Source organism: Phocoena sinus, chromosome 8 (genome assembly GCF_008692025.1).
Source record: "Phocoena sinus isolate mPhoSin1 chromosome 8, mPhoSin1.pri, whole genome shotgun sequence".
Classification (NCBI taxonomy): domain Eukaryota; kingdom Metazoa; phylum Chordata; class Mammalia; order Artiodactyla; family Phocoenidae; genus Phocoena; species Phocoena sinus.
Window position 1 is genome coordinate 104,059,117 of NC_045770.1, and position 22,548 is coordinate 104,081,664.

The 22,548-nt window shown below is 60.0% G+C and overlaps 3 protein-coding genes across 9 annotated transcripts; 2 read left to right on the forward strand and 1 right to left on the reverse strand.

Moving 5' to 3' along the window:
• Window positions 1–604: 604 nt before the first annotated feature.
• CNIH2 (cornichon family AMPA receptor auxiliary protein 2) lies at window positions 605–6,756 on the forward strand. The gene is made up of 6 exons (XM_032641647.1): window positions 605–972; window positions 4,780–4,848; window positions 5,278–5,325; window positions 5,562–5,674; window positions 5,776–5,919; window positions 6,114–6,756. Exons 1-6 carry the CDS (start codon window positions 892–894, stop codon window positions 6,139–6,141), a joined length of 483 nt encoding a protein of 160 aa, XP_032497538.1. The 5' UTR covers window positions 605–891; the 3' UTR covers window positions 6,142–6,756.
• A 384-nt stretch (window positions 6,757–7,140) lies between these two features.
• Window positions 7,141–11,321, reverse strand: YIF1A (Yip1 interacting factor homolog A, membrane trafficking protein). 7 transcript variants are annotated; one of them, XM_032641641.1, is made up of 8 exons: window positions 11,068–11,321; window positions 10,173–10,384; window positions 9,904–10,008; window positions 9,688–9,766; window positions 8,305–8,362; window positions 7,979–8,134; window positions 7,437–7,530; window positions 7,141–7,367 (listed from the first exon to the last, which is right to left on the reverse strand). In XM_032641641.1, the coding sequence occupies exons 1-8, from the start codon at window positions 11,096–11,098 to the stop codon at window positions 7,197–7,199; spliced, it is 906 nt and encodes a 301-aa protein (XP_032497532.1). In that variant the 5' UTR covers window positions 11,099–11,321; the 3' UTR covers window positions 7,141–7,196. The 7 variants fall into 7 exon arrangements, with proteins under 7 accessions (XP_032497532.1, XP_032497534.1, XP_032497537.1 ...); XM_032641643.1 differs by having other exon boundaries at window positions 7,141–7,343; window positions 11,068–11,294; XM_032641646.1 differs by lacking the exon at window positions 7,979–8,134 and having other exon boundaries at window positions 7,141–7,343; window positions 11,068–11,319.
• A 2,379-nt stretch (window positions 11,322–13,700) lies between these two features.
• TMEM151A (transmembrane protein 151A) lies at window positions 13,701–18,583 on the forward strand. Its single transcript, XM_032638754.1, has 2 exons — window positions 13,701–13,893; window positions 16,121–18,583. The coding sequence occupies exons 1-2, from the start codon at window positions 13,816–13,818 to the stop codon at window positions 17,450–17,452; spliced, it is 1,410 nt and encodes a 469-aa protein (XP_032494645.1). The 5' UTR covers window positions 13,701–13,815; the 3' UTR covers window positions 17,453–18,583.
• Window positions 18,584–22,548: the final 3,965 nt, after the last annotated feature.

Sequence of the window (22,548 nt, forward strand, 5' to 3'; positions counted from 1 at the left end):
GTGTCCTAGGGTTGCTGTTGAAAGGCCTTGACCCATTTGCTGAAGCCAGGAGAGCTGCCTGCTTGTGCTTCTATAGTCTGTCCCAACGGGCCCAGCACGGTTCCGGCGGCCGGGAGGGCGGCTGGCGGCCGTCAGTGAGCACCTGGTGAGCCGCCGGCGCCGCCGCCACCGCCGCCGCCAACACCCACACAGGCGGGTCCGGGATGGGGAGTTGGGCCGCAGACCTTGTGCCCCGCTGTGTCTGGCCCGCGTCCCCTTCAGCCCCCTGGCTCAGCCCCCTCTCCCGGCCTTTTCTGGGTTCAAGCCAGGTGTCTGACCCCTCGGACGGTGACAAGTGCTTTGCACTTAAGACCTCGGTCCGACCTCCGTGGCCGGCGAATGAGGGCAGAGGTGCGGGCACCCGTCCGAGTGGGCCGAGTGTGGCAGTGGTGGGCTCGTTGTGTGACGTGGGGGGGGGGGGGTTATGCCAGGGATGTGCGTCCATGCTTACGTGGCCCTGAGGTTGGGGCGGGGGTGGCGCCCGGGCCGCGCTGGCGGAGGGGCGCACAGAGACCCAGCCCCGCCCGCCCGAGGCTGCTCGCACGCCGGCCCCGCCCCCGGCTCCGCCCCGCCGGCTTCGCGGGCTGGAGAGCGAGGGAGCCGCGGGCGAGGGATCGCAGGATGAGCGATTGGGGCCCGGGCAGCCGGCAGCGGACGCGCCCCCAGAGCCCACCGGCCCGCGCCCCACGGCCCCGCGGCCCCGATCCCGGCCGCGCCGCCCGCGTCCCCCGAGCCCGCGCCCGAGCCCTGCGGGCCATGCCCGGCCGGCCCTAAGCGCGGGCCGGGGGGGGCGTCCCCTTGCGCCCGGGACCCGCGCTGGCGCCCCCCGGGCCGCCGCCCGGCGCGGGGGCCATGGCGTTCACCTTCGCCGCGTTCTGCTACATGCTCACCCTGGTGCTGTGCGCCTCTCTCATCTTCTTTGTCATCTGGCACGTAAGGCCGGGCTGGGGCTGGGGCTGGGGCTGGGGTCGGAGTGGGGGCAGGGGGCGCTGGGAGCAGGAGGGGGACGGACGGATGGTCTCAGGGCCCGGAGAAACTTGGAGCCTCCTCTCCGCTATCCCCCATCAGTCGGCTACTGTTCGCCCCATAAACACCCCCCATCATCGGCTTCCTTCCCGGGCCCCCCCCTTTCTCCGCCGCCCCCGACTGTCTGTGGGTATGTCAGTCGGTCTCTGACCCCCCTCCCCTGCCCCATGGCAGCCTTGGGGTGTGGGGCGGAATTCTGGGATTCTTGTTCCTTTCCCTCCTATTTCCCCACCCCCCAACCCCCACCATCTAGTCGCCCCCGTTTGTCCGTCGGGCAGTTTGTCTGTCTACTCTCCCCACCCCCTTTGTGGGTTTTTCCAGCCAGAGTGAAGGAGCCAGTTGCTATGGCAACTGCATCTGTTTACAGGACCCACAGATCGCAGAGCCCATTAACCCTTTCCATTCCCGCCCCCCACCCCCACTCTCTGACCCAGCAGTGATTGGCTCTAAGCAGCCCCAGAGACCTAACCCCGATCACCAGCTCACCTTGGGTTTCCCTACCCCCTCCTGTTCAGTCTTCCCCCCACTAGGTTTCCTCCCCACTTTCCAGCTTTCCTCTTCTTCCTGCCCCCACTTTCCTCTTTGTCTCCTGTTTCCTTTGGTCTGTCTCTCTCTCCAGCCTTGCCTCACACCTGGTTCTTCAAAACGTCCATTTCTCATCCCTTATCCTGATTGCCTCCCTTTAGAGAGGGTCCCTCTCCCCCACTGTCTGGGGCCTTCTCAGTGGTCCCCTGCCTGTCTCCCTTCTACTCACTACAGAACTATCAATCAGCCTCCAGCTTATTTTTTGGGACCCTTGCCCCCCACCCCCTTTACTGCCCTCTCTTCTCCTATGTACCCTGAGGTTTCAGCCACCACCCTATCCCCTCCACACGGCCTGTGCATCTTGGCCCTGGCCCGCTCAGCTCAGCATCCTCTGCTTGTACGTCCAGCACACACCTCCCTGATCATTGCGTTATCCCCCATCGGTCTCTCTGTACCCGCTTCCTTCCTCTTCCTCCCCATTGCCTCACCTGCTTCTTTCTTGGTCTCCCCACTTCATCACTCCTTTCTTTTCCTGGGACCTGCTGCCTGCCTGCTCCGTGGTCCTCCCTGGCCCTTGATCAGTCTCTCCCTTCATCCTCCCCTGCTGTCCCCTTGCTGTCTGTCTCTTTTACATCAGGATTCCATGGACTCTGACTGCGCGCCTTCTGTGTGAGGAGTGAGCCCCCATAGACACCTTCAGACACACACACCCCATCTGCAGCCCTCTCTCTCTTTGGGTCTCTCAGTTGCTTTTTCTTTTCTCTGCCCCCTTCTCTGTTTCTCTTTCCCTTCCTCCATCTCCCCTAGGTCCATCTTGGTCTCTCTGAGCCTTCTAGCTCATCCCAGGGCCTTGAAAAATCCTGTGGGGTGGTGGCAGGAGGGCTGGAGTCCTGAGGACTGGAAGGAATTGAGAGTCATGGGCTGGGCACACAGAGCTAACCAGCTCCTGGGAGGAAGGCTCCTGGAATTCAAGAAGCCCCTTTTTGGGCTCCTCCCCACCCAGAGGCCTCCAACAGCGTCTGTGGGGGTCCCTGTCCTCAGGGGATGCTCAGAGCAGACCTCCATCCAACACACCTGTCGATGCTCCTGAGAACCGGGCTCTGGGTGGCTTTGGGAGTGACAAGGATGAATAAGACTCAGGCTTCGCCCTTCTGGGGCTCCCAGGCTGGGAGAGAGGGCCCAAGTGCTCCCCAAAAATACTCATTGAGTACCGACTACGTGTCAGGCACTGTGTTCGCTCAGCCGTTTAGCTGGGCGATCATAGCAAGTCTCTTGTCCTGAGTCTGTTTCCTCATCGGTAAAGTGGGCTTGTTGTATATACAGCAGAGTGTATATAAGCCCAGAGCAAGGCTTGCCAAGGGGTGTGCAGGTGGGGAGAGGAGGTGTGGTCCTCAATCCAAATTGGTAAGAATTAGATAGAACCTTACAGGGCAGGACCCCAGATCCCACCACAGACCCTGAGCCTAGGCCCCACTGGTCGCTAGGCAACCCTGGTGGGGAGTGACGCGTGTCTGCTGTCACCGTGGGGGATTGTTTGTTCCAGGGGGCTGAGTCAGCGCCAGGCAGCCTGGGGGGTGGGAAGTGCAACACTCGCCGCCTGCTGGTGGTGCCAGCTCTGGGGCAGACAGACGGCACCCTTCCGCTCCCTGCTGGACCCTGTTGCTGTGCCTCACAGGCAGGCGGCTGCCCAGAGTCAATGGGGAGTTGGTGAGGCTGCTCCAGATGGCCCCAGCTCCCTCCAGGAAGCCCGTGTTCTCTCCCTTCGAGCCTTAAGGGGTCCGGGATGCTTGGGGGTGGTGGGCCCGCTGCTTCATCCTAGGGCTGATGCTCAGGGGAGGGGACTCCAGAAGGCTCCTCTGCCAGCCTTTCTCCCGTGCCAGCTCCCCCCAGGTCTGTCCCATCATCTCAAACACCTGCTCCCCCCAAGAGTTTCCCATCCCAGTGAGGACAGTGCCGTCCAACAGATTCCCCAACACCCAAAGTCACCTTGGGCCCCTTTGCCTCCACTTCACTGCCATTCAAGCCCTCTGGGTTCTGGCTTCTAAATAGCTCTGGAATCCATCCCCACTGTCCCTCTCTTCACTCAGATCACCACACCTCCCCCCGGCAAGCCCCAGCCGCAACACTCCCAATAGTCCCCTGACTGGTCTGGCCTGAGTGTAGTAAAGTGGTTAAAATTTTAACTCTGGAATCTAACGGCTTTAGAAATCTGGCTTGCCACTAACTGGCTATGTGGCCTTGGACAAGTCATTTAATCTATCTCAGTTTCCTCATCTGCAAAATGGAAGTGATAATACCAGCACCTACGTCATCAGGTTGTTGTAAGCATCAAATGAGTTAACAAACATAAAGCCTGTTGGCATGGAGGAAGCATCATGTATGTCTTGGCTGGGACCGTTAGCCAGTTTGTACTTCCTGTTCGGTCAATCCTAAAACATCAACCTAACCACCCTGCTTTGCTGCTTTATACCCCTCGATGGCTCCCCTTTACTTCTGTGTTGTAGTCCAAACATCTGGTCCGGCCTCACAAGGCACCTACGTCTGGCGCTGCTGACCTCTCCAGCCCATCTTTCACCATTCCCGTCTTTCTTCCCTCTCCCCTCACACTTTCACTTTAGCCATATAGAACCTGCAAGCTTCCTGAATGTTCCTTGTTCTTTCAACCCTCTGCCTTGGTACCTGCTGTTCCTGCTCTTCAGACTGCCTTTCCCGCATTTGTTCACCAAACTCCTACTCAAGAGTCCAGCCTGAACTCCCCATCCCCACGCTACGCTGGATCAGGCACCCACCCCAGGTTCTTCCTGCACTCCACAGCCCTGATCACCCTGGATGTAGTTCACAGTTTTTCTCCCAAGTCTGGGGTTCCTCCCGGGCAGGGGCTGTGTCCCAGGCTTCTGGGACCCTAGTGTTCAGCACGGGGCCCAGCGGAGAAGACAGTATCTCTTGGGATGTTTTGGATGGAGGTGTAGTGGACATGTCCTGAACTGGGCATCAGCACACTAGAGTTCCATTCCAAATTGTTGTGTGACCTTGGGCCAGGCTCCACCCCTCTCTGGGCCTCAGTTTCTCCACCTTTGCAGCACGTCCCATCTGGTCCGATCCCCATGTGTGAATCTTATGCCACAGAAGAATGCGTGGGGGGCCATAAGCTGCTGCCCCAACCCTGACGGGCACACGCCCCTCCCCCAGATCATAGCCTTTGACGAGCTGCGGACCGACTTCAAGAACCCCATCGACCAGGGGAACCCAGCGCGGGCAGTAAGTGATACATGTGTTGTGCCGAGGTGTGTCCGTCCGTCTGTCTTGCCATATGTCGCGGGTGGAGGACGGCGGGGGGACAGGAAGACGGAAGTAGAGGGGACGGTGGCCGTGCCCCTTCCTTTGCCTTGTCCCAGCCCCCAGCAAACACCTGGCTCGGGCTCAGGGCTCGGGTTCCTCCTGGCGGGGCAGCCGTTGCCAGGCTCTGGGCCGTTGCCATGGAGACGCGGGTGAAGATCCCTCCATGGTGACGGTCGCTATGGGGACGGCGCGGCTGCTTTCCTGCCGCGCCGCCGGAAACGCCGCAGAGCCTGCTCTGGCGCCCCCTGTGGGCCACGTGCAGGGAGTTGGGGGCGTGGGGGGGGGGCGGGGCGCCCCCAGTGCCCGCTCCTTCACCTCCACCATTGCGGTCTTTTCCTCTCCCTACAGCGCGAGCGTTTAAAAAACATCGAACGCATCTGCTGCCTCCTGAGGAAGGTCAGTGTCAGGGCTAGGGATAGGAGGCTCCTAGCCGAGCTCAGCGCTACTGTAACCCAGAGCCGGGCCTTCCCCCTCTGCGGCCTGTTTGATCTGCTCTGCCACGTGGGAGGGAGTGGGAGGCTAGAAGCCCTTTCAGTCCCCAGAGGTGATGGTGGGTGGGCACCTCCCAAGTGCCCTTGAAGCTTGGATCTGTCCTAGCACCTGGCCGCTGACCTCTCACCCTCACTCCCCAGCTGGTGGTCCCAGAATACTCCATCCACGGCCTCTTCTGTCTGATGTTTCTGTGTGCAGCAGAGTGGGTGACCCTGGGCCTCAACATCCCCCTCCTCTTCTACCACCTCTGGAGGTGAGGGTAGCAGCTGCCTTCGGGAGGGTGAGATGGGAGAGCGGGGCAGGATGTGGGTGGGAGCCTTGGGGGTGGGCACTCAGGCCCCTCTCTCCCCCCAGGTACTTCCACCGTCCTGCGGATGGCTCTGAGGTCATGTATGACGCGGTCTCCATCATGAATGCTGACATCCTCAACTACTGCCAGAAGGAGTCCTGGTGCAAACTCGCCTTCTACCTGCTCTCCTTCTTCTATTACCTGTACAGGTGAGGTCCTGCCCATGGCGGTCAGAAGTCAGGGAAGGGATGCTCCAGGCACTATCCCTCCAATCCCAGGAATGGCTGGGCCCCAAGTTCCTGCCCTTTGCCCTTGATGACTGAGGGCAACCTAGGGTGCGACAGGGTGGGTGGCCAGTAGCGGGCATGCTCGCGACTTGGCTCACTGCCTTGTCTTCCCACAGTATGGTTTATACGTTGGTGAGTTTCTAAGGGGGAAGCCGGCCAGGGAGCGAGCCCAGAACGGACCGGACGCCTGTGCACCCCCAGCCCTGCCCCTGGGCCGCAGAGGCCTCAGCCCTGGGGAGGGAGGGGGCACTGGTGCCCCCAGCCTCCTCTCCCCCACCCCCAAACTGCTGCTGCGGGGACTTCCCGCCTTCAGAGCCCCCTCCCCTTGGACTAGGGCTGGGCAGAGCTCTAAATAGGGGCAGGAGCTCCTCTGCCAGCCTGTGGGCATGGCAGTCAGTCCTGGAAGGGGCGGGACCTCTGGCCTTGTCCACTTCAGAGGGCATTTAGGCCCTGCCACGGGGCAGGGCTTGACCCTGGAAGTTCTGGGCCGCCCCCTCCACCCCCCCCCCCCCCCGGGGCTCCCCCTGCAGGTGGGGCGGTACCCACACCGGGAATGAGCAGGCTCAGCAGGGGGGCAGCCCCACCCCTAGTCTGCCCTCCCCCCTCCCCCAGGCTTTCTCTCCAGACCCCTCCCTGTCCCCCCTTGCCCCAACCCCAGCCACCCTGTCTCTTGGACCTATTTTCTATGTTGCCTGGAGGAGTCCGGCACCCCCTCCCCGGCCGTTTGTGACAAAATATGAATAAACTACTGCAAACACGTCTGCTCCTAAAAGGCTTAAAGAGGTGATGGGGGGAAAGGGACTGCATAGGGGGCAGTCCTGAGCTAAATCCTTAGCACAGCTGGCCTCACGCCACTAGCCTACAGACCCCACTAGGGACCTCCTCAGATGGATCAGAGGCCTTTGAGGTCTCCTTAGCAGCTGCCCACTTCCATTCTCACTTTCTCAGCCACAGATAAACAACTATTTCTGCTGAAACACTTCCATCTGCCTTCCGAGGCAGTATCAAGATCACCAACTCCAGGGAGCCCTCCCTGGATCCCCCTCCTTGGAGAAAGCCCGAGCCTGGTCCCCTGGGCAATGCAAAGGCCCACAAGTGTTGGCAAATCCCCCCATAAGCCCCAGAAACAAGGCTCAAACGAAATCAAGGAAAGCAAATCTTCAATGTATGGAAAAATCAGTGCCAGTGGGGAGCGGGGGTCACCGGACCAGGTGGAAGGTCAGCCAGTATATCATGAGGGGCTGAAAGGCTGCAGCTCCCAGAGTCAGGTAGAGCTGGAGACGTTGCCGGGGGGCCGGGCCCCCCATGCTGTCGGGGCCCAGGGCTGCTGTTCGCAAAGAGCGCACCTGGAATAAAGGAGAGGGCTGAAGCTGGGCCGGGAAGGGGAAGCTTGTCCCCAGCTCCGACCCCAGGAGAAGAGGAGCCAGCCCCAGACTCACGATGAAGTACATGAGCGCGGATGAAGTCCAGGCCAGCGCCACGTAGTAGCCATCGCTGCCGAAGAGCAGGCCCGTGAGAATGCTGAGGATCATCCTGCAGCGGGCAGGGGTGGGGGAGGGAGGAAGAGAAGGCTGGAGACCTCGCAAGGGTCCAGGCCTGAGACTGCCCCAGACCCAGCCTAGACCCCGCCTACCATCACCAGGGCCCTTTCCCCCCAACCTGTCCCCCCAGAGACCTAGACTCAAAATGAATTGAGAGGGCCAGGACTCAGCCCTAGAACCTGGATCTGAGACCCCCTTCACTACCCCAGCTCACCCCTCTCCCCTGTGCTCCCAGGGTGACTCTCAACACATTCCTGACCTTCTGAGCAACACTGCGCAGTCCCTGAGGAGGCTGCTGAAAACAGGCGCTCCCTCTAGTAGAGAGGAGCTAGAGGGGGTCCAGCGTCACAGTTCGTGGCTGTAGTTATGCAGGCCGGGAACCCAGAGCGGTAGGCACCCCCGACCCAGGCGAGCCTCCCTCTCGGCCCACAGGTGCTCACCCCACATATTTGTAGCCGCTGTAGGCCAGCAGGTGGAAGGTGCTCAGGTCGCTGCGCACGGTGGCCAGGTAGATGCCCAGGAGCAGAGCTAGCACCTCCATCACAACCCACACCAGTGCTGTGCTTGCACACAGGCCCAGCACCTCTGGGGAGAACCTGTGGCCGTGTGGGGGTGAGGTGAGGGGAGCCCCAAACCAGCCATCCCGTGGCAGGTGCAAGACTGGGGGCACGGGTGGACTTGGGAGCTGGCACAAATCCCCTAGGGAGGTGAGGAGAGGAGTCAGGAGTGGGGAAGTGGTAGGAATGGGGAAGGGGTTGGCACTGACCTTTTCTGAATGCCCAGCGCCATCCCAGCCAGCAGCACGTAGGTGATGAAGGCCATTGCTGCCAAGAGCCAGAGAGATGCCATCAGCCTGGTTTCCTCAACCAGAGCCACCCCCCACTAGGTATTCAGAGCCACTGACACCCCCGTACTTCCTTCCCTGCATATCCCAACATGCTCGACCTCCACACTCAGCTCCCCAGTGCCCTGCCTGGAATGCCTTTTCCTGCTCAGCCCTCTCCCACTGTGTAAGTGCTACCTGACCCTTCTCTCAGGACCACCAAGCCACCTCCTTCCCCGTCCCTGCACTAGGAAACTCACCAAAGTGTCCTGCTGTGTCTCAGAAACTACACCACAGGCCAGAGTCACCTCTGCTACTTTCACAAAAGCTCAGACGGCAGCTGGGTTTTCACAACAATTTCAACTCCTCAGTCCTGTCCTCTGCCCCCTTCAAGCACCAGAACTGATGTGCCCACAAGAGGGCACAGTGTCTGGAGACAGCAAACCAACTCTACCACCTATAAGCTGTGTATCCTCAAAGATACTCAACTCTCTCTGAGCCTTGGCTTCAACGTGTAAAACACGGATGGCAGTTCCTGCCTTACACAGTGACTATGAGAGGGAAACAAAATGAAGGAGGGAAGAAGAAACTGTGTCTCTCCCAGGGCAACTGGGCTGTTTGGCTGCCCTCCTGGTAGCCCTTCTGAGGGCTGGCCCGGGCATACTCACCCCTCCTCCAGCGTGTCCACCAGGGGCCTCGCCTTGTGCAGGCCCCAGGACAGAGAGAAGTCAGATGCAGAGTCTGCCAGCCACTGCACAGTGTGGGCGGCCTGACCCATGCCATGTAGACAGGCAGTTGTGGGAACCCAGAAGGGAGTGACAACCTCCTCAAAGAAGGGGATACTGAAGCAGGCCTTGGAGGACACGTAATAACAGTGATAACGGCTAATATTTACTGCGTGCTTCCTGTGTGCCACGTGCTGGCTGAGCACACACATCCCTTCGCTGAATTTCCAAAACAGTCCTCTGTGGTAGGAGCTGTTGTTATTCCAGTTTTTCAGGAGCATGAAAGTAGCCACCTGAGGTCCCATAGCTGGAAGTTGCAGGGCCAGGTCTAAACCCAAGGCTCCAGGCTGGGGAGGGACATGGTCTAAGTCAAGTGGCAGGAAGGTCTCAAAAGGGAGTTACCCTGAGAGCACACCCAGGAAGCTGCTTACTGGTCACCCCACTCTGTCTACCTGGTCTACCTGGCATCTAGGGACACCACAAAAGCCACACACAAAAGCACCAAGAGCAGATGCTGAACCAACACATGAGTCTCTCTCTTCTTGTTGGCGCCTCAAGGCACAAGTCCCCCCGTAACCCCTAGCCCAGGTCAAAGACTCACTGGGGATATAGAGGTCGGGGGCGTTGAGGTCTTGCCGCGGAGGCAAAGGCACATCACGACTGTACTGCACTTCCCAGTTCTGGTGGTGGCAGCAGCAGCCAGGTTAGGAGGAAAAGACAAGAGAGGAAAGAAGGGAGTTGAGATCTGGGGGCCAGACTCTGGGGCAGGATGAGGGAGGCAAGGGTGTCCAACCAGCTCACCTGGTAGGCAGCTCACCTGGTGTGTGTAGGGGAAAACCAGTAGCCCTAGCTTCTTGGCCACATAGGCTGTGTCCACAGCGAAAAAATACTTGAGTTTGTTCACAGACACAAAACGGTGCAGCTGGGAGGGGAGAGAGGAGGCTGTGGGCAAGCTGCACCCCAAATCTCAGGGTGCTCCTCTATATGCTCCTTCCCTGAGGGCTGCTGTGAGGATTAGGTGGGATCCCTTGATGCCCCAGCCCTGGCCAGAAATCCTGCCACCCTTGCCCTGGGGGTGGGCCACACCTCCTTGTGCACCATGTCCTTCCCATGGGATGCGATGGAGCCGCCATAGGCCATAGCCATGTTGGCCACTGGGTCCCCAATCAAGTGGTTGACATTGAAGGCCACGTCGGCTCCTGGGGCTGGGTATCCCCCCGGCTGGCTGGAGTAACCACCGCTTGTGTCATCGAAGAGGGGAGGGGGATCCGGAGCTGCCCGGGCCCTGTGCTTGGAGCCTGTGGGTTTGTAGGTACCAGAGTAGGTGACAGGAATACCAAGCATGAGCCCAAACCACTGCCCCTTCCCCAGCCCTGTATGGGTCCTGGGAGCACCAAGCAATCAGTGCGGGAAACTAGCTGGATGAGGAGTAGCTGACCCAGAAAGAACTTTGATGAGGGATCCTTTTGGAGAGGTGCTAAATGTGGGCAAAGAAAGAGCTGAGGCAGCCCCTGGAAGTGGTTGCCCGTCTGAGGGTTCCTGGGGGCCTCCTCAAGGGGACTGATCTCTGAACTGAGCCTTGGAGACAGAGTTTGCTAGGTGAAGACAACTGGCAGGGCATCCCCGCATGAACAAGGGTGGGGAAGGCGACGGCTGGGTACGCGGAGGCCCTGGGCAGTGGTGAGAAACCCTACCAGGGTCATGACAGGGAAAGGAAGTTTGGGAGGCAAACCCCATTCATGCCCGAGTCGGGCACGGGGATCCCAGCAGTGCTATCACCGCCCGATCTGATCTCAGGTTTGGGCCGAGAGGGCGAAGTCCAGGACGCGTTGCAGAGTCTCACGGGGCAGGAATCCGAATGACATCCGCCGCCCTGGGCAGCGGTCACGGCCGCCCCTCTCCCTCAGGGTGAGCGGGCCGCGCAGCCGACACTCCTCGGGCCGGTCGGCCCGCGCCCCCGCCCACCCCGCGCCCCACGCACCGTGGGCTCCGTAGCCCGAGTGATAAGCCATGGCCCCGACGCTCGCTCTTTCCGAGGGCCCGCTGCGTCGCCTCGTGGTACGAATACTAGTGAGGCAGCTGCTTCGTTTCCTGGGCACCGACCGAGGTTACCGAGCAGCCAGACACGTCCCCGTCCTGTCCGACGACAGCAGCATGTCCGCAGCGTCATCCTCTGCCGCCTGCCATTGGCTCCTCGGCGGCGCCGGCTCGCCCATCCCCTCTCTCAATTGGTTACTGGCGTGCCCTCGCCGAAGCGGATTCGGCAATAACCAACTTCCGGGGGGGAATAGGCGGAGCAACTTGAGGCGCTCTCGGATTGGATAGTGCCGTTGTTAGTTCGCGGCGGAGCAGCCAATAGAAGGGTTAAAGTGGGAGGAGGTTGAGAAGTATTTCCGCGCCTGCGCACTGGAGCACTTGACGCTCAACCTGCCACGACTACAGCGGGAAGAGACCCGGCGGAAGCTGGCGGCGGCTGGAGTCCGGGAATGAAGTTTCGCTCGCGGGACGTACTCCAAGAGGGAGTGGGACGGTGGGGCTATGACCAAGCCCTGTCCCTCGGGGCTCTTTCTCCTCCTTCTCAATGCTAGCTTTCCTTCCCCGTCCTCCATACTTTCCCCAGTACTGGCGCGGAGCCCGGGCAGCCGGGGCGAGATGCTGGTAGGAGCCCGGGCCGAGCAGTGACTGCGCGGCCCAGCGACCTCCGGGATGCTGACTCCTCCTCCCGCCTCCCACCACTCCTTTCCGCGCGGGTGCTGTCCGCTGTCTGGTGCTGAAATTCCCTACCGCCACTGCCGCCATCCTGCAGACTCCGAGGGCCTGGGCTCTCGACACACACACACACACACACACACACACACACACACACACACAAACACACACCTGGGCTCTCGACACACACACACACACACCTGGGCTCTCTACACACACACACACACACACACACACATTACATGTATTGAAAAACCGAGGTCCGGGTCTGAAGTCCCAGAAATTGGGTGGTAATAAATTGGGTGCTAATAGTTGGGATAGGATCCTGCACCAGGCTTGTCCCGTCGACTCTCCCGTGGTCCAGATGATTTGTGGGTGGAGGTGTGCCGATTCGCCTCCTGAAGCTGTGGTTGCAACTCCTGAGTCATTGCCAGCCCTTCAGTCATCTCGAAGTGAGACCCCCAAGCCTCACTCATGACCTCAGGGGCTCCTTTCTCTCCACCTTTCTCTCATTGCCACCTTCCCCGGAGACAGTCTTCGGGGCCTCCCTTCACACAGACCTCCAGCCACCACTTTCTACAGAGCAAGATCAGGTCCTCTTCGACCTGCCTCTAGTTAGCTACCCCAGTGTCCAGTTACACCAGGTGACCTTCCTGCTCTCCGAACTCAGTCCACGTGGTCCAATTGCAGTGCCTTTGCCCAGAAGTCCCCTCCACCTGGGATGCCCTTCCCCCTCATATCCACTTGTCCAAAACCTAATTATCCTTTAAGAGTCAGTTCAACTTGTGCCTCTCAGACAGAGGGAAGAGTCCTGGCTTGGGACGGAGGCCGGAGGCCAGGCTCTAGGCTCCTTCTGGGTGCAGTAGTTTGCCCTGGATGTAAATTCCATGAGGACAGAGACTGTGTCATTCTCCACTTCTACACTTGTCTTCGCGATGCTCGTGAATGCTTCACAGTACTTGCATATAGAAGACACCTAATAAACATCTGCGCCTAATAATTTTTTTTTTTTTTTAATGGATGAAACTCTGGTTCAGTCCTTTTTTCTCTCTACCGTTCGGTTACTTCATCTTTAAATGGGTAGGGGTGTTGAACAGAATGGTCTTTGAGTTGCTCTTTGGGAAAAAAAAAATCACAAAACAAACCCCACCTAGCATTGCAGCTCCCTATGTCCCACCCACTGATTGCCTACCTTGGGGGCTAGGCCCTGGCCCGGGGCAGATGTGAAGGTCTGAGGCCCCTGAGGGTCAGAGAGCAGCACTGGGGTCACCAGTACCTGGGAGGGGGTCCTCTCATGCAGGACGAATCCCACTCGCCTGGACAGCATGATGAATGTGCATTGAATCCAGCACCTTTCCATCCCCATTTCTCCGGTGGGAAAACTGAGGTTGGGGGTGAAGGGTGCCGACTCAAGATCACAAAGCCTAGGGCCCCGGGTGTCCTGGCCTCGTGCTTGCCTGCTCTAAGTGGAGCCCAGCTCCTCTGTCCAGCTAACGAGGCTCCCACAGCTTTCAAGGCTGTAACTGCCCCCTCCACCACCACAAGCGAGGCTTCAGGGGTGGGGTCTGGGTGAGCTCAGGCCTGGGCCTACTCAGAGATAGGACCCCGCGGGTACCCACCCTCTTCGAGATTCATTTTACAGCAGGGGAGGCTCAGGCCCCAGAGAGCAAGGACTCGTCCAAGGTCGCAAGCTCGATCGCGGCAGGAAGGGAACCCAGGAGTCCTTCCGCCCAGCCTGGGCTTCTCAGGGGTGGGGGCAGCACCCGCGGTGCCAGGCGCTGCCGGCGGCGCAGAGGGTGCCGCGGGGGCGGGGTCAGCGGAGGGCGGGGCGCCGGGCACCACGGCTGCCAACGCCACCGCGGCTGCCAACGCCTCCGCTGCGCTAAGGCTCTAGCTCCGCGCACTCCCTCCGCGGCCGCTGAGCCGAGCGGACGCCCTGCGGGGCCGCGCCGCAGCCCTCCGCGCTCCCCCCTATCATGCCCCGGGCCCAGGCGTGGGCCGCCCAAGCAGCCAGGACACCATGCCCGAGGGCGGCGGTGGTGGCGACGGCGGGGAGGTGCCCGCGCTCATCCCGGACGGCGAGCCGCTGCGGGAGGAGGTACCGGCTCTGTGTGGTGGGGGCCGGAGCCGGGGCTGGAGCGGGAAGAGGGGGACAAGGGAAGGGGCGACCCCCGAGGCGGGGGCTGAGGAGGGAAGTCCGGAGACCCTGTGGCCAATGACGTCACTGGGGTAGCCTGCGTCCTGCAAGAGGTCCTGGGACCTAGGGGCCCACGTGGGGGTAGGGGTGGGGTTGGCTGGGAAGGGATATGGGGGCAACTCCCGCCCCCGACGCCCCCTCATCCCGCCTCGCCTTCCTGTGACGTCAGCACCTGGCCCCTGCGCGGTCCCATTCTGCAGCGCTGCCCCTCACCCCCAGAGCCCCGGGGTCAGGCCCCCAGGCACTCACGAGGTGCCAGGGCGGCGCCTGCAATGCAGCAGCGGTAGCGGGGACTCGGGGGGCGGGGAGCGGAGGGAGGAGGGGAAAGAGGGAGGGAGGTGGCCTTTGGTACCCCTTCTCCCTCTCCCTGAGGTGAGGCCCCAGGGCCCATCATGCTGGTTGGGACCCTCAGAATGGCCCCTCCTCAGTCCTAGCCACGAAGAGGGTCTGCAGGGCTGTGGGGCCCAGTGTGGGGTGTTGGGGGTGGTGGGTGGTGAGTAGATCTCTGTGTGTGTTTCGGTGGACAGAGGTTGCTTGTGGGTGTGTGAATGTCAGTGCGTGCTCCGCACACCTCGAATGGAATATACGTGCCCTATAGGCAGGTGAAGGTCTGGTGGCTTGGGTGAAATGCTCACGTGTGAGTGCATGTGAGTGTATCGTCCTGCGGTGTGTGGGTCTCTCCCAGTAGTCTGTAGGGTGTGGGTGTCAGGTCGCAGTAGGGGTGGGGGCATGTGCACCGTGGTAGGTAAGGGGCTGCCGTGTCCCTGCGCTTCAGTGAATGTGTAACATTTATGTGCATCTGTGTCCTGTGGTGGGTGGGTTGGGGGAGGGGATGCGTGTGCACCTGTGCGCCAAGTTACAGTGGGGGAGGGGGTTGCGCCCTGGGCTCTGGTGAGGGTCTGCTGCGTGCTGGATAGACAGGCAGTGGTCAGATTCCCGGTGGGAGGTTCTTCCGTGAACTTAGGGTGGGGTGGGGTGTGGTGGCGGTCGCGGATGAGGGTAGGTGCATCCCTCTGACCCCGCAGGTCAGGGTAGTGGTATGCCTCTGTGGTGGGCAGTTGCTCTGGGCTGGGGTGGGGACAGTTCCTCTCCTCCTGGGTTTCTCACAGCCTGGTGGGGGTGGGACTGTGGGGCAAAAGGTGGCCCCTTAACCCCCCACCCCCGCTGCTTCCTCCAGACCACGTCTTCCTTCTCCCCCTTTTCACCCCTTCTCTCTCCTTAGGCACCTGGGGATGAGGCAGGAGCCAGGCTGGCAGCCCGGGCCAGGGAGTGGTCCCTGCTGCCCAGCAGCTGTGTCCCGCTCCACCCCCAGCACAGACGGGGAGTGGAGGACGGCACTCCATCTGCTCCCCACCCCACCGCCCAGACTCACACCTCTCCCTCTCTTCCTCTTTCTCGTTTACTTGAAAGCCTCGCCCAAGTCTCCTGCTGTCCCTAGCGAGACCAAGGGACCAGAGGGAGTTGCAGGGTAACGGTAATAATATTTATTCCCATGGCCAGACCCTGTGCCAAGATCTTCACACATTATGATCTCGATGAATCCTCACAACAACCCCAGTTTACAGAGGAGGAAGTTGAGGTCCAGAGAGGATGAGGGAACTGCCCAAGTCATACAGTGAGTGGTGGAGCCAGCACCCAATCCTGGGCTCCTAAGCCCATGCTCTTCACCCCTAGGACCCCTGCCACCCTGGCTTCCCACACCACCAGGTCCAGGAATCAGTGCCCAGAGAGGGCAGGGATATGGCCACAATCACACAGCAAATCGGGAGCAAAGTCAGGACCTGAGCTCAGTTTTCTCAGTGGCCAGTCGTGGGGGAGAGGGGGGTCCTCTCCTCTTTTGGCAGAGATGGGTCTATTTTGTCCTACATGCCCCTGACCGAGAGATGACAGGGCACGGTGGAGGATAGGCTTGGGGCAGACAGGCCTGGGTTTGAGTCCTGCAGCTCGACTGTCAGTTGGCTAGAAGGGTGAGGCCTGGAGCAAGTTGCCCCGTCCCTCAGAGCCTCAGTTTCCTCCTCTGTAAAGTGGGGACACGGCACCACCTCCTTCAGTGGCTTCCGCAGAGCAGCAGGCACAGCTGATGGCCGCGTGCTGACCCACGCCTCTCCTCTCTCTGCCCACTCTGCAGCAGCGGCCCCTGAAACAGTCCCTGGGGAGCTCCCTGTGCCGCGAGTCGCACTGGAAGTGCCTGCTTCTCACGCTGCTCATCCACGCCTGCGGCGCCGTGGTAGCCTGGTGTCGCCTGGCCACGGTGCCACGGCTGATCCTGGGGCCCGAGGCGGCCCTGGCCCAGGGGGCTGGGGGCCCGCCACCCACCTACCCAGCCAGCCCCTGTTCGGATGGCTACCTGTACATCCCACTGGCCTTTGTCTCCCTCCTCTACCTCCTCTACCTGGCCGAGTGCTGGCACTGTCACGTGCGCTCCTGCCAGGCGCCGCGCACCGACGCCAACACGGTGCTCGCCCTGATCCGCCGGCTGCAGCAGGCGCCGCCCTGCGTCTGGTGGAAGGCCACCAGCTACCACTACGTGCGGCGCACCCGCCAGATCACCCGCTACCGCAACGGCGACGCCTACACCACCACGCAGGTCTACCACGAGAGGGCCGACAGCCGCTCGGCTCGGGGCGAGTTTGACTACTCGGCCCACGGCGTCCGCGACGTCTCCAAGGAGCTCGTGGGCCTGGCCGACCACGCGGCCACACGGCTGCGCTTCACCAAGTGCTTCAGCTTCGGCAGCGCTGAGGCCGAGGCCTCGTACCTCACGCAGCGGGCCCGCTTCTTCAGCGCCAACGAGGGCCTGGATGACTACCTGGAGGCCCGGGAGGGCATGCACCTGAAGGACGTGGACTTCCGCGAGTCCCTCATGGTCTTCGCCGACCCTCGCAGCCCGCCGTGGTACGCGCGCGCCTGGGTCTTCTGGCTGGTGTCGGCGGCCACGCTGTCCTGGCCGCTGCGCGTTGTGGCGGCCTACGGCACGGCCCACGTGCACTACCAGGTGGAGAAGCTCTTCGGCGCCAGCTCGCCCGCACCCGGGGCCGGGCCCAGTGGGCCCCCGCTCTCCCGTGTGGCCACGGTGGACTTCACCGAGCTCGAGTGGCACATCTGCTCCAACCGGCAGCTGGTGCCCAGCTACTCAGAGGCCGTGGTCATGGACGCCAGCTCGGGCGCCTACCTCCGTGGCTGCCAGCGCTGCCGCCGCTCCGTCAGCAGCAACTCGCTGCCCCCCGCCCGGCCCAGCGGGCCCCGCCTGCCTTTTAGCCGCAGCCGCCTCTCGCTGGGAGCCGGGGGCCGCGCCACGCCGGGGGTCTTCCGAAGCCTAAGCGGGGGGCCGCTGGGGCGCCGTGGAGAGGACACGGAGCCCCTGGAAAGCCCACCGTGCTACGAGGACGCCCTTTACTTCCCCGTGCTCATCGTCCACGGTGACAGCGGCTGCCAGGGGGACGGGCAGGGTGCGCTCTGAGACCCACGCGGCCCCCACACTGGCCCTCCCCCCACCATCCCACCACGGGGCTTCCATGCCTGAGTAATTGTTATCTAGAACAGGAGGGAAGACAGACCAGCACACAAGGGATGGGGTGGGGTTGGAGCCCTTAGGCTAACATGCAGGGACCCACGGTCATTTTGGGGGCGGAGGGACACCACCGCGGTTGGGTCTACGAACCATCCCAGCCTGGCTCCCCTCCAACCACCACCACGCCCCACCCCCTGCGATGGCGGACGATCTAGCCTGGGGGCCTCTCAGGCTGCGCAGGGAAGAAAGTTTCCGGAAAGCCTGGGCTGGGAGAGGAGTCCCAGGGACAGCTGTTGCCTGCAGCAGAGGGCTGCCTATGGACTCTTCCCTGCATGGCTGAAGCCACGTCGGGGGCCCTCGAGCAACCCAGAAGCACAAATCGGTGGTTTGGGGCCGTCCAGCTGGGCTGGCATCCATGAACCTGAAGAGCCGGCTACGGCAGCACCACGGCCTCGGCCCCACTACCCTCCCAAAGTCCCCATCCTCCTTCCCTGACAGGCCCGTCCCTGCCTGCCCTCTGGCCTCTGCTCAGGGCCAGTCCCTGATCAGACCCTGTGGCGCGGCCCCTCTACCAGGAGCCTGGTTCTTGAAGCACAACCCTGTCCCACCCCACCCCCCTGTCTTCCCTGGTCCACCCTCCCCTGCACATCCAGTCACCCCTGTAACCCGGGGTTCTTTCCCAGGGCCCCATCTCAATTCCATATTCCCTGGTCTCTGCTCCTGGCCCCAGAATTCCATGTCCGCCTCTGTCAGCCGTGCACACGCCTTCCAGGCTGTGTCCTCTCATCGCCCCCTGACTTCTCTGCTCTTTACCTTCCTGATGACCCACGGGGCTCAGGGCTATCGGGCATCCGAGGGGCCTTGGCCCCGGCCACAGCCTCTTGGACGATGCCCTTGCTCTGCCATGGAGGCCCCTGCTTCCCCCGTCCCTGGGGCTTGGCCCAGGGGACACCAGCCCTCCCCCAGGGAGGAGAGAGTAGTCCCTTCCCTTCCAACTGGGGCTTCCACCCGCTCTCATGGGCCAGTGGGGGAGGGAGGAGGCAGAGAAAATGCAGATAAAATAAAAGGTATGAAATGGAAGGTCTTCTCACGTGCATTCCTGGGTGGTGGGTTCAAGGCCACTACAACAAACACAATGGGCCATGTTGGGTCTGGGAGGGGATGCAGGGTGGGGCTGCAGCACCCCCAGGAGAGGGTGAGCTCCCTGCCTGGCCTGGGGTCTCTGAGACTCAGATTTAGGTTGCTCTGAGCAGCTGACTCCACCCGACCAGTGTCTGGGTCGCTTCTAAGAGACTGTCCAAATGGCCCCTCTTCCAGCCCAGCAGCGGTTTCCATTCTGCTGCTGGGTGAGCTGAGGACTAAGGGAGTCCCGAGGACTAAGGGAGTCCCAAAGTGGGAAGGAAGAGGTATGGCCTGTGGCGCAAATTCAGTTCCCCCGATGGCTGCTGGTGTCATGGATCTGGGGGCATGGGCACTGAGCAGGTCAGAGGACGCAAAGCTGGAAACAGCCAGCCCCAAATCAGGGCATGGGGTCTGAAGACGGAACAGGGCAAAGGAAGGGCCTCCCCCAGTGGTGGAGCTCGAGCGGCCCTTGGAAGTGACATCTTCCTGTACAGCTGTGCAGGGTGTTCACTGTGCAAGAGGCAAGTGTGGGTGGAATCCCACCTGTGGGCCACTCCTCAAGCCCTGGCACGAAGCTGCATCCACTTGGATGAAGGGCACCCTTTTCTAATCCACGCAAAGGCACCATAAGGGCCAGTGGTGGCCCTAGAAGAGTGCAGAGAATGGATGGGATTCCCCCAGGCAGAGACAAGGCGAAGGATGCTCTGGGCAGTGGGAGCTGCCTGCACAAAGGCTTGGGTGCAGGGCATGAAGCAAGGGTAGAAGCAGAGCTGTGGAGGAGGTGGCCGAGGCCTTCAACACCAATCCCTTAACTGGGGGATTGCCCTTAAACTGGGGCAAACTGGAGCCCTGGAAGGTGGTTGAGCAGGGAAGTGACAAGCTCAGGACTGCATATCAGGATTTTTAGCAGAATTCCAGCTGCCTGCTGGCCACATGGGGAGGGTGGAGTTAGAGACCAGAGCTTTCCCTGTGCATCAGCCCACTGCCTCACAGTGGGTGAAGTCAAACCTTTGTTCAGAAGCAACTTAGGTGGAAAACTCCGTGGTGCCCAAACATTCAAGGAGGCTGCAGCAGGCAGGGGGAAAGTGTGTGGCTCCAGCTCGTCCCCATGGGGAAGATTTCCCTCTTCCATCATCCTGCCCTAACACCTCAGCCACTAATGGCCCACCGACCACTATGCATTCTCCCCTCCTCAATACCAGAACCCCAGTTTTACTTTAGATGGCGATGAGCCCAGCTAAAAGGCAATATTTCCAGCCTCCCTTGCACATATGGTGTGGCTGTGTGACCTAATTTTAGGGTATGAGATATAAGGAGAAGGTCTTGGAAGGGATTTCTAAAACTGCTCCTTGAAATAGAAACAATATTGGTGAAGGCTGGTTCTGTCCTCTCTGCTTCATCCTGCATTCCGCCTGGAGTGAAGATGTGATAGTTGGAACTCCAGTAGCTACTTGGGACCTGGAGATGACCTTGAGAATTGTAGCCATGTGCTGAGGATAGCAGAGAAGCAAGATAAAAGACCTGGGGGGCTTCCCTGGTGGCGCAGTGGTTGAGAGTCCGCCTGCCGATGCAGGGGACGCGGGTTCGTGCCCCGGTCCGGGAGGATCCCACATGCCGCGGAGCGGCTGGGCCCGTGACCCATGGCCGCTGGGCCTGCGCGTCCGGAGCCTGTGCTCCGCAACGGGAGAGGCCGCAACAGTGAGAGGCCCGCGTACCACAAAAAAAAAAAAAAAAAAAAAAAAAAAAAGACCTGGGGCTGGGAATTCCCAGATGGTCCAGTGGTTAGGACTCTGAGCTTCCACTACCGGGGAGCACAGGTTCGATCCCTGGTCAGGGAACTAGGATCCTGCATGCCACGCGGCGTGGCCAAAAAAACAAAAAAGACCCTAGGCTTCTGATGACACCATAGGTGTGTCCACATCATCCCTGGGTTGCCTGCTTTCAAACCCTCTCAGTGAAAAAGAGAAATAAACCATTAGCTTGTTTAAGCCACTGGTTTTTCTTGTCTCAATTACCAGCAGCCCATATTATTACCTATTTACTGCTGCATCACAAATTACCCCCAAACTTAGCGGCTTACAACGTCAATAATCATTATTATCTCTCCTGGTTTCTGTGGGTCAAGAATTCAGACAGGGCACAGTGGGAGTGGCTTATCTCTGTTCCATGATGCCTAGGGCCTCTGCTGGAAGAATCAAAAGCCGGGAATCATCCATGAGGCTTGTTCATTCATATGTCCGGTAGTTGATGCTGGCTGATGGCTGAGGGCCTAACTAGGGCTATTGGCTGGAACACCAAAAGAGGGCCTCTCCATGTGGCTTGGGCTTCCTTTTAACTTGGTGTCTAGGTTCCAAGGACAAGTGTACCAAGAGAACGGAGGCTGTATTGCCCTTTGCAATCTAGCCTCAGAAGTCACATGCATCACTTCTGCCCCTTTCTATTGGTTAAAGCTATTACAAAGGTCCACCCGCTTTCAAGGTGAGGGAACATAAGACCCCACCTCTCAGTGGAGGCTTGTCAACATCGCATTGTAAGATCAGCATGTGGGATGGCAGATATATTAGTGGCCATCTTCAAAAGTGCAATTGGCCAATGAGCCAAATGCCATTCCTAACAAATCAACATCTATAGACTGGTCTGAAAAATTAGCACCAACCGTTTTTTTGTGTTTTGTTTGTTTTTGGGGGTTTTTTTTGGCTGCACCGTGTAGCTTGTGGGATTGACCAGGGGTTGAACCCAGGCCTCGGCGGTAGACCGCCAGGGAATTCCTGAACACCAACCATTTCATAATGTTTGTTTGAGGGAGAAGGTGGTGGTATGTCAGATGTGGGCCTACTACGGGCAGAATGACATGCTTAGGTCATTTATTTGGGCCCTCTAGCCTACAGTAGATTAAATATGGCCACAAACTCTTTGTAGCTCATCCCCTCAAGAGGTGGAATCTATTTCCTTGCTCTCTAAATCTGGGCTGGCCTTATGACTTGCTTTGTCCAGTAGAATGTGGCAGAAGTGAGGCTGCACAGCTTTGGAGGCTAGGCCTCAAGAGGACTTGCAGCTTCCACCTGTGCTCTCTTGGAGCCCCGAGACCACCAGGCTGTGAAGATGTCCAGCCTAGTCTCCTGACAGATGAGAGGTCACATGCCCCAGCCAAGAGCCCGGACATGCCAGCCCAAATGGAGCCACACATGACAGTAGCCACAGGAGTGACCCCCAGGTAAGAGTAGCAGACTAGCAGACGAACCACCGAGCTGATCCCAGCCCAAATTCTGACCTACAGAATGGTGAGAAATAAGAAATCCTTGTCGTTTCAAGCCACTAAGTTTTGGAGTGGTTTGTTACATGCAATGGATAGCTGATACAGGCTCTGAACCCATTTCCACCTCTTAGTGAAGGGTCACTGGGCCTGCAAAGCCTGGTGAAACTGGAAACCCCAGTGTCTGCTGGACAGCTCCCATCTGGTGGTCTGCTGTCTCTTGTTCGTGTTTGGTCTCTATTTGAGCCAACAGTGAACCAGGATACCCCATTCTAAACCATTCTCAAAGGAGAATAATGGCTGAGGAAGGGGGCAGAGCTTTGTCCCAAGATCCCAGAGACCTCTGCCTCCGCTCTCTGATCGAGGCCTGACTCAGCTCCACACAGCACAGCTGAAACAAGGTGCCCGATCTCCACACCCCCAACCCTGCTTCTCTCGATCTTTTCCATCTCAGGAAATAATGTCACTACTGTTGCTTAAGCCAGGCGCTTGTATAGCAATCTTCTTCTTCATAGTTTTTTTTAAAAACTTTGTATTACATAAAATTTCAAAGACCACAAAAGTAGAGAGGTTAGTGCAACAAGGCCCTTTGTCTCCAGCGCCCAGCGCCGCAGCCATCGCCCACCAGGACCAGTCTTATTTCACCCACACCCCCTGCCCCACTTCTCCC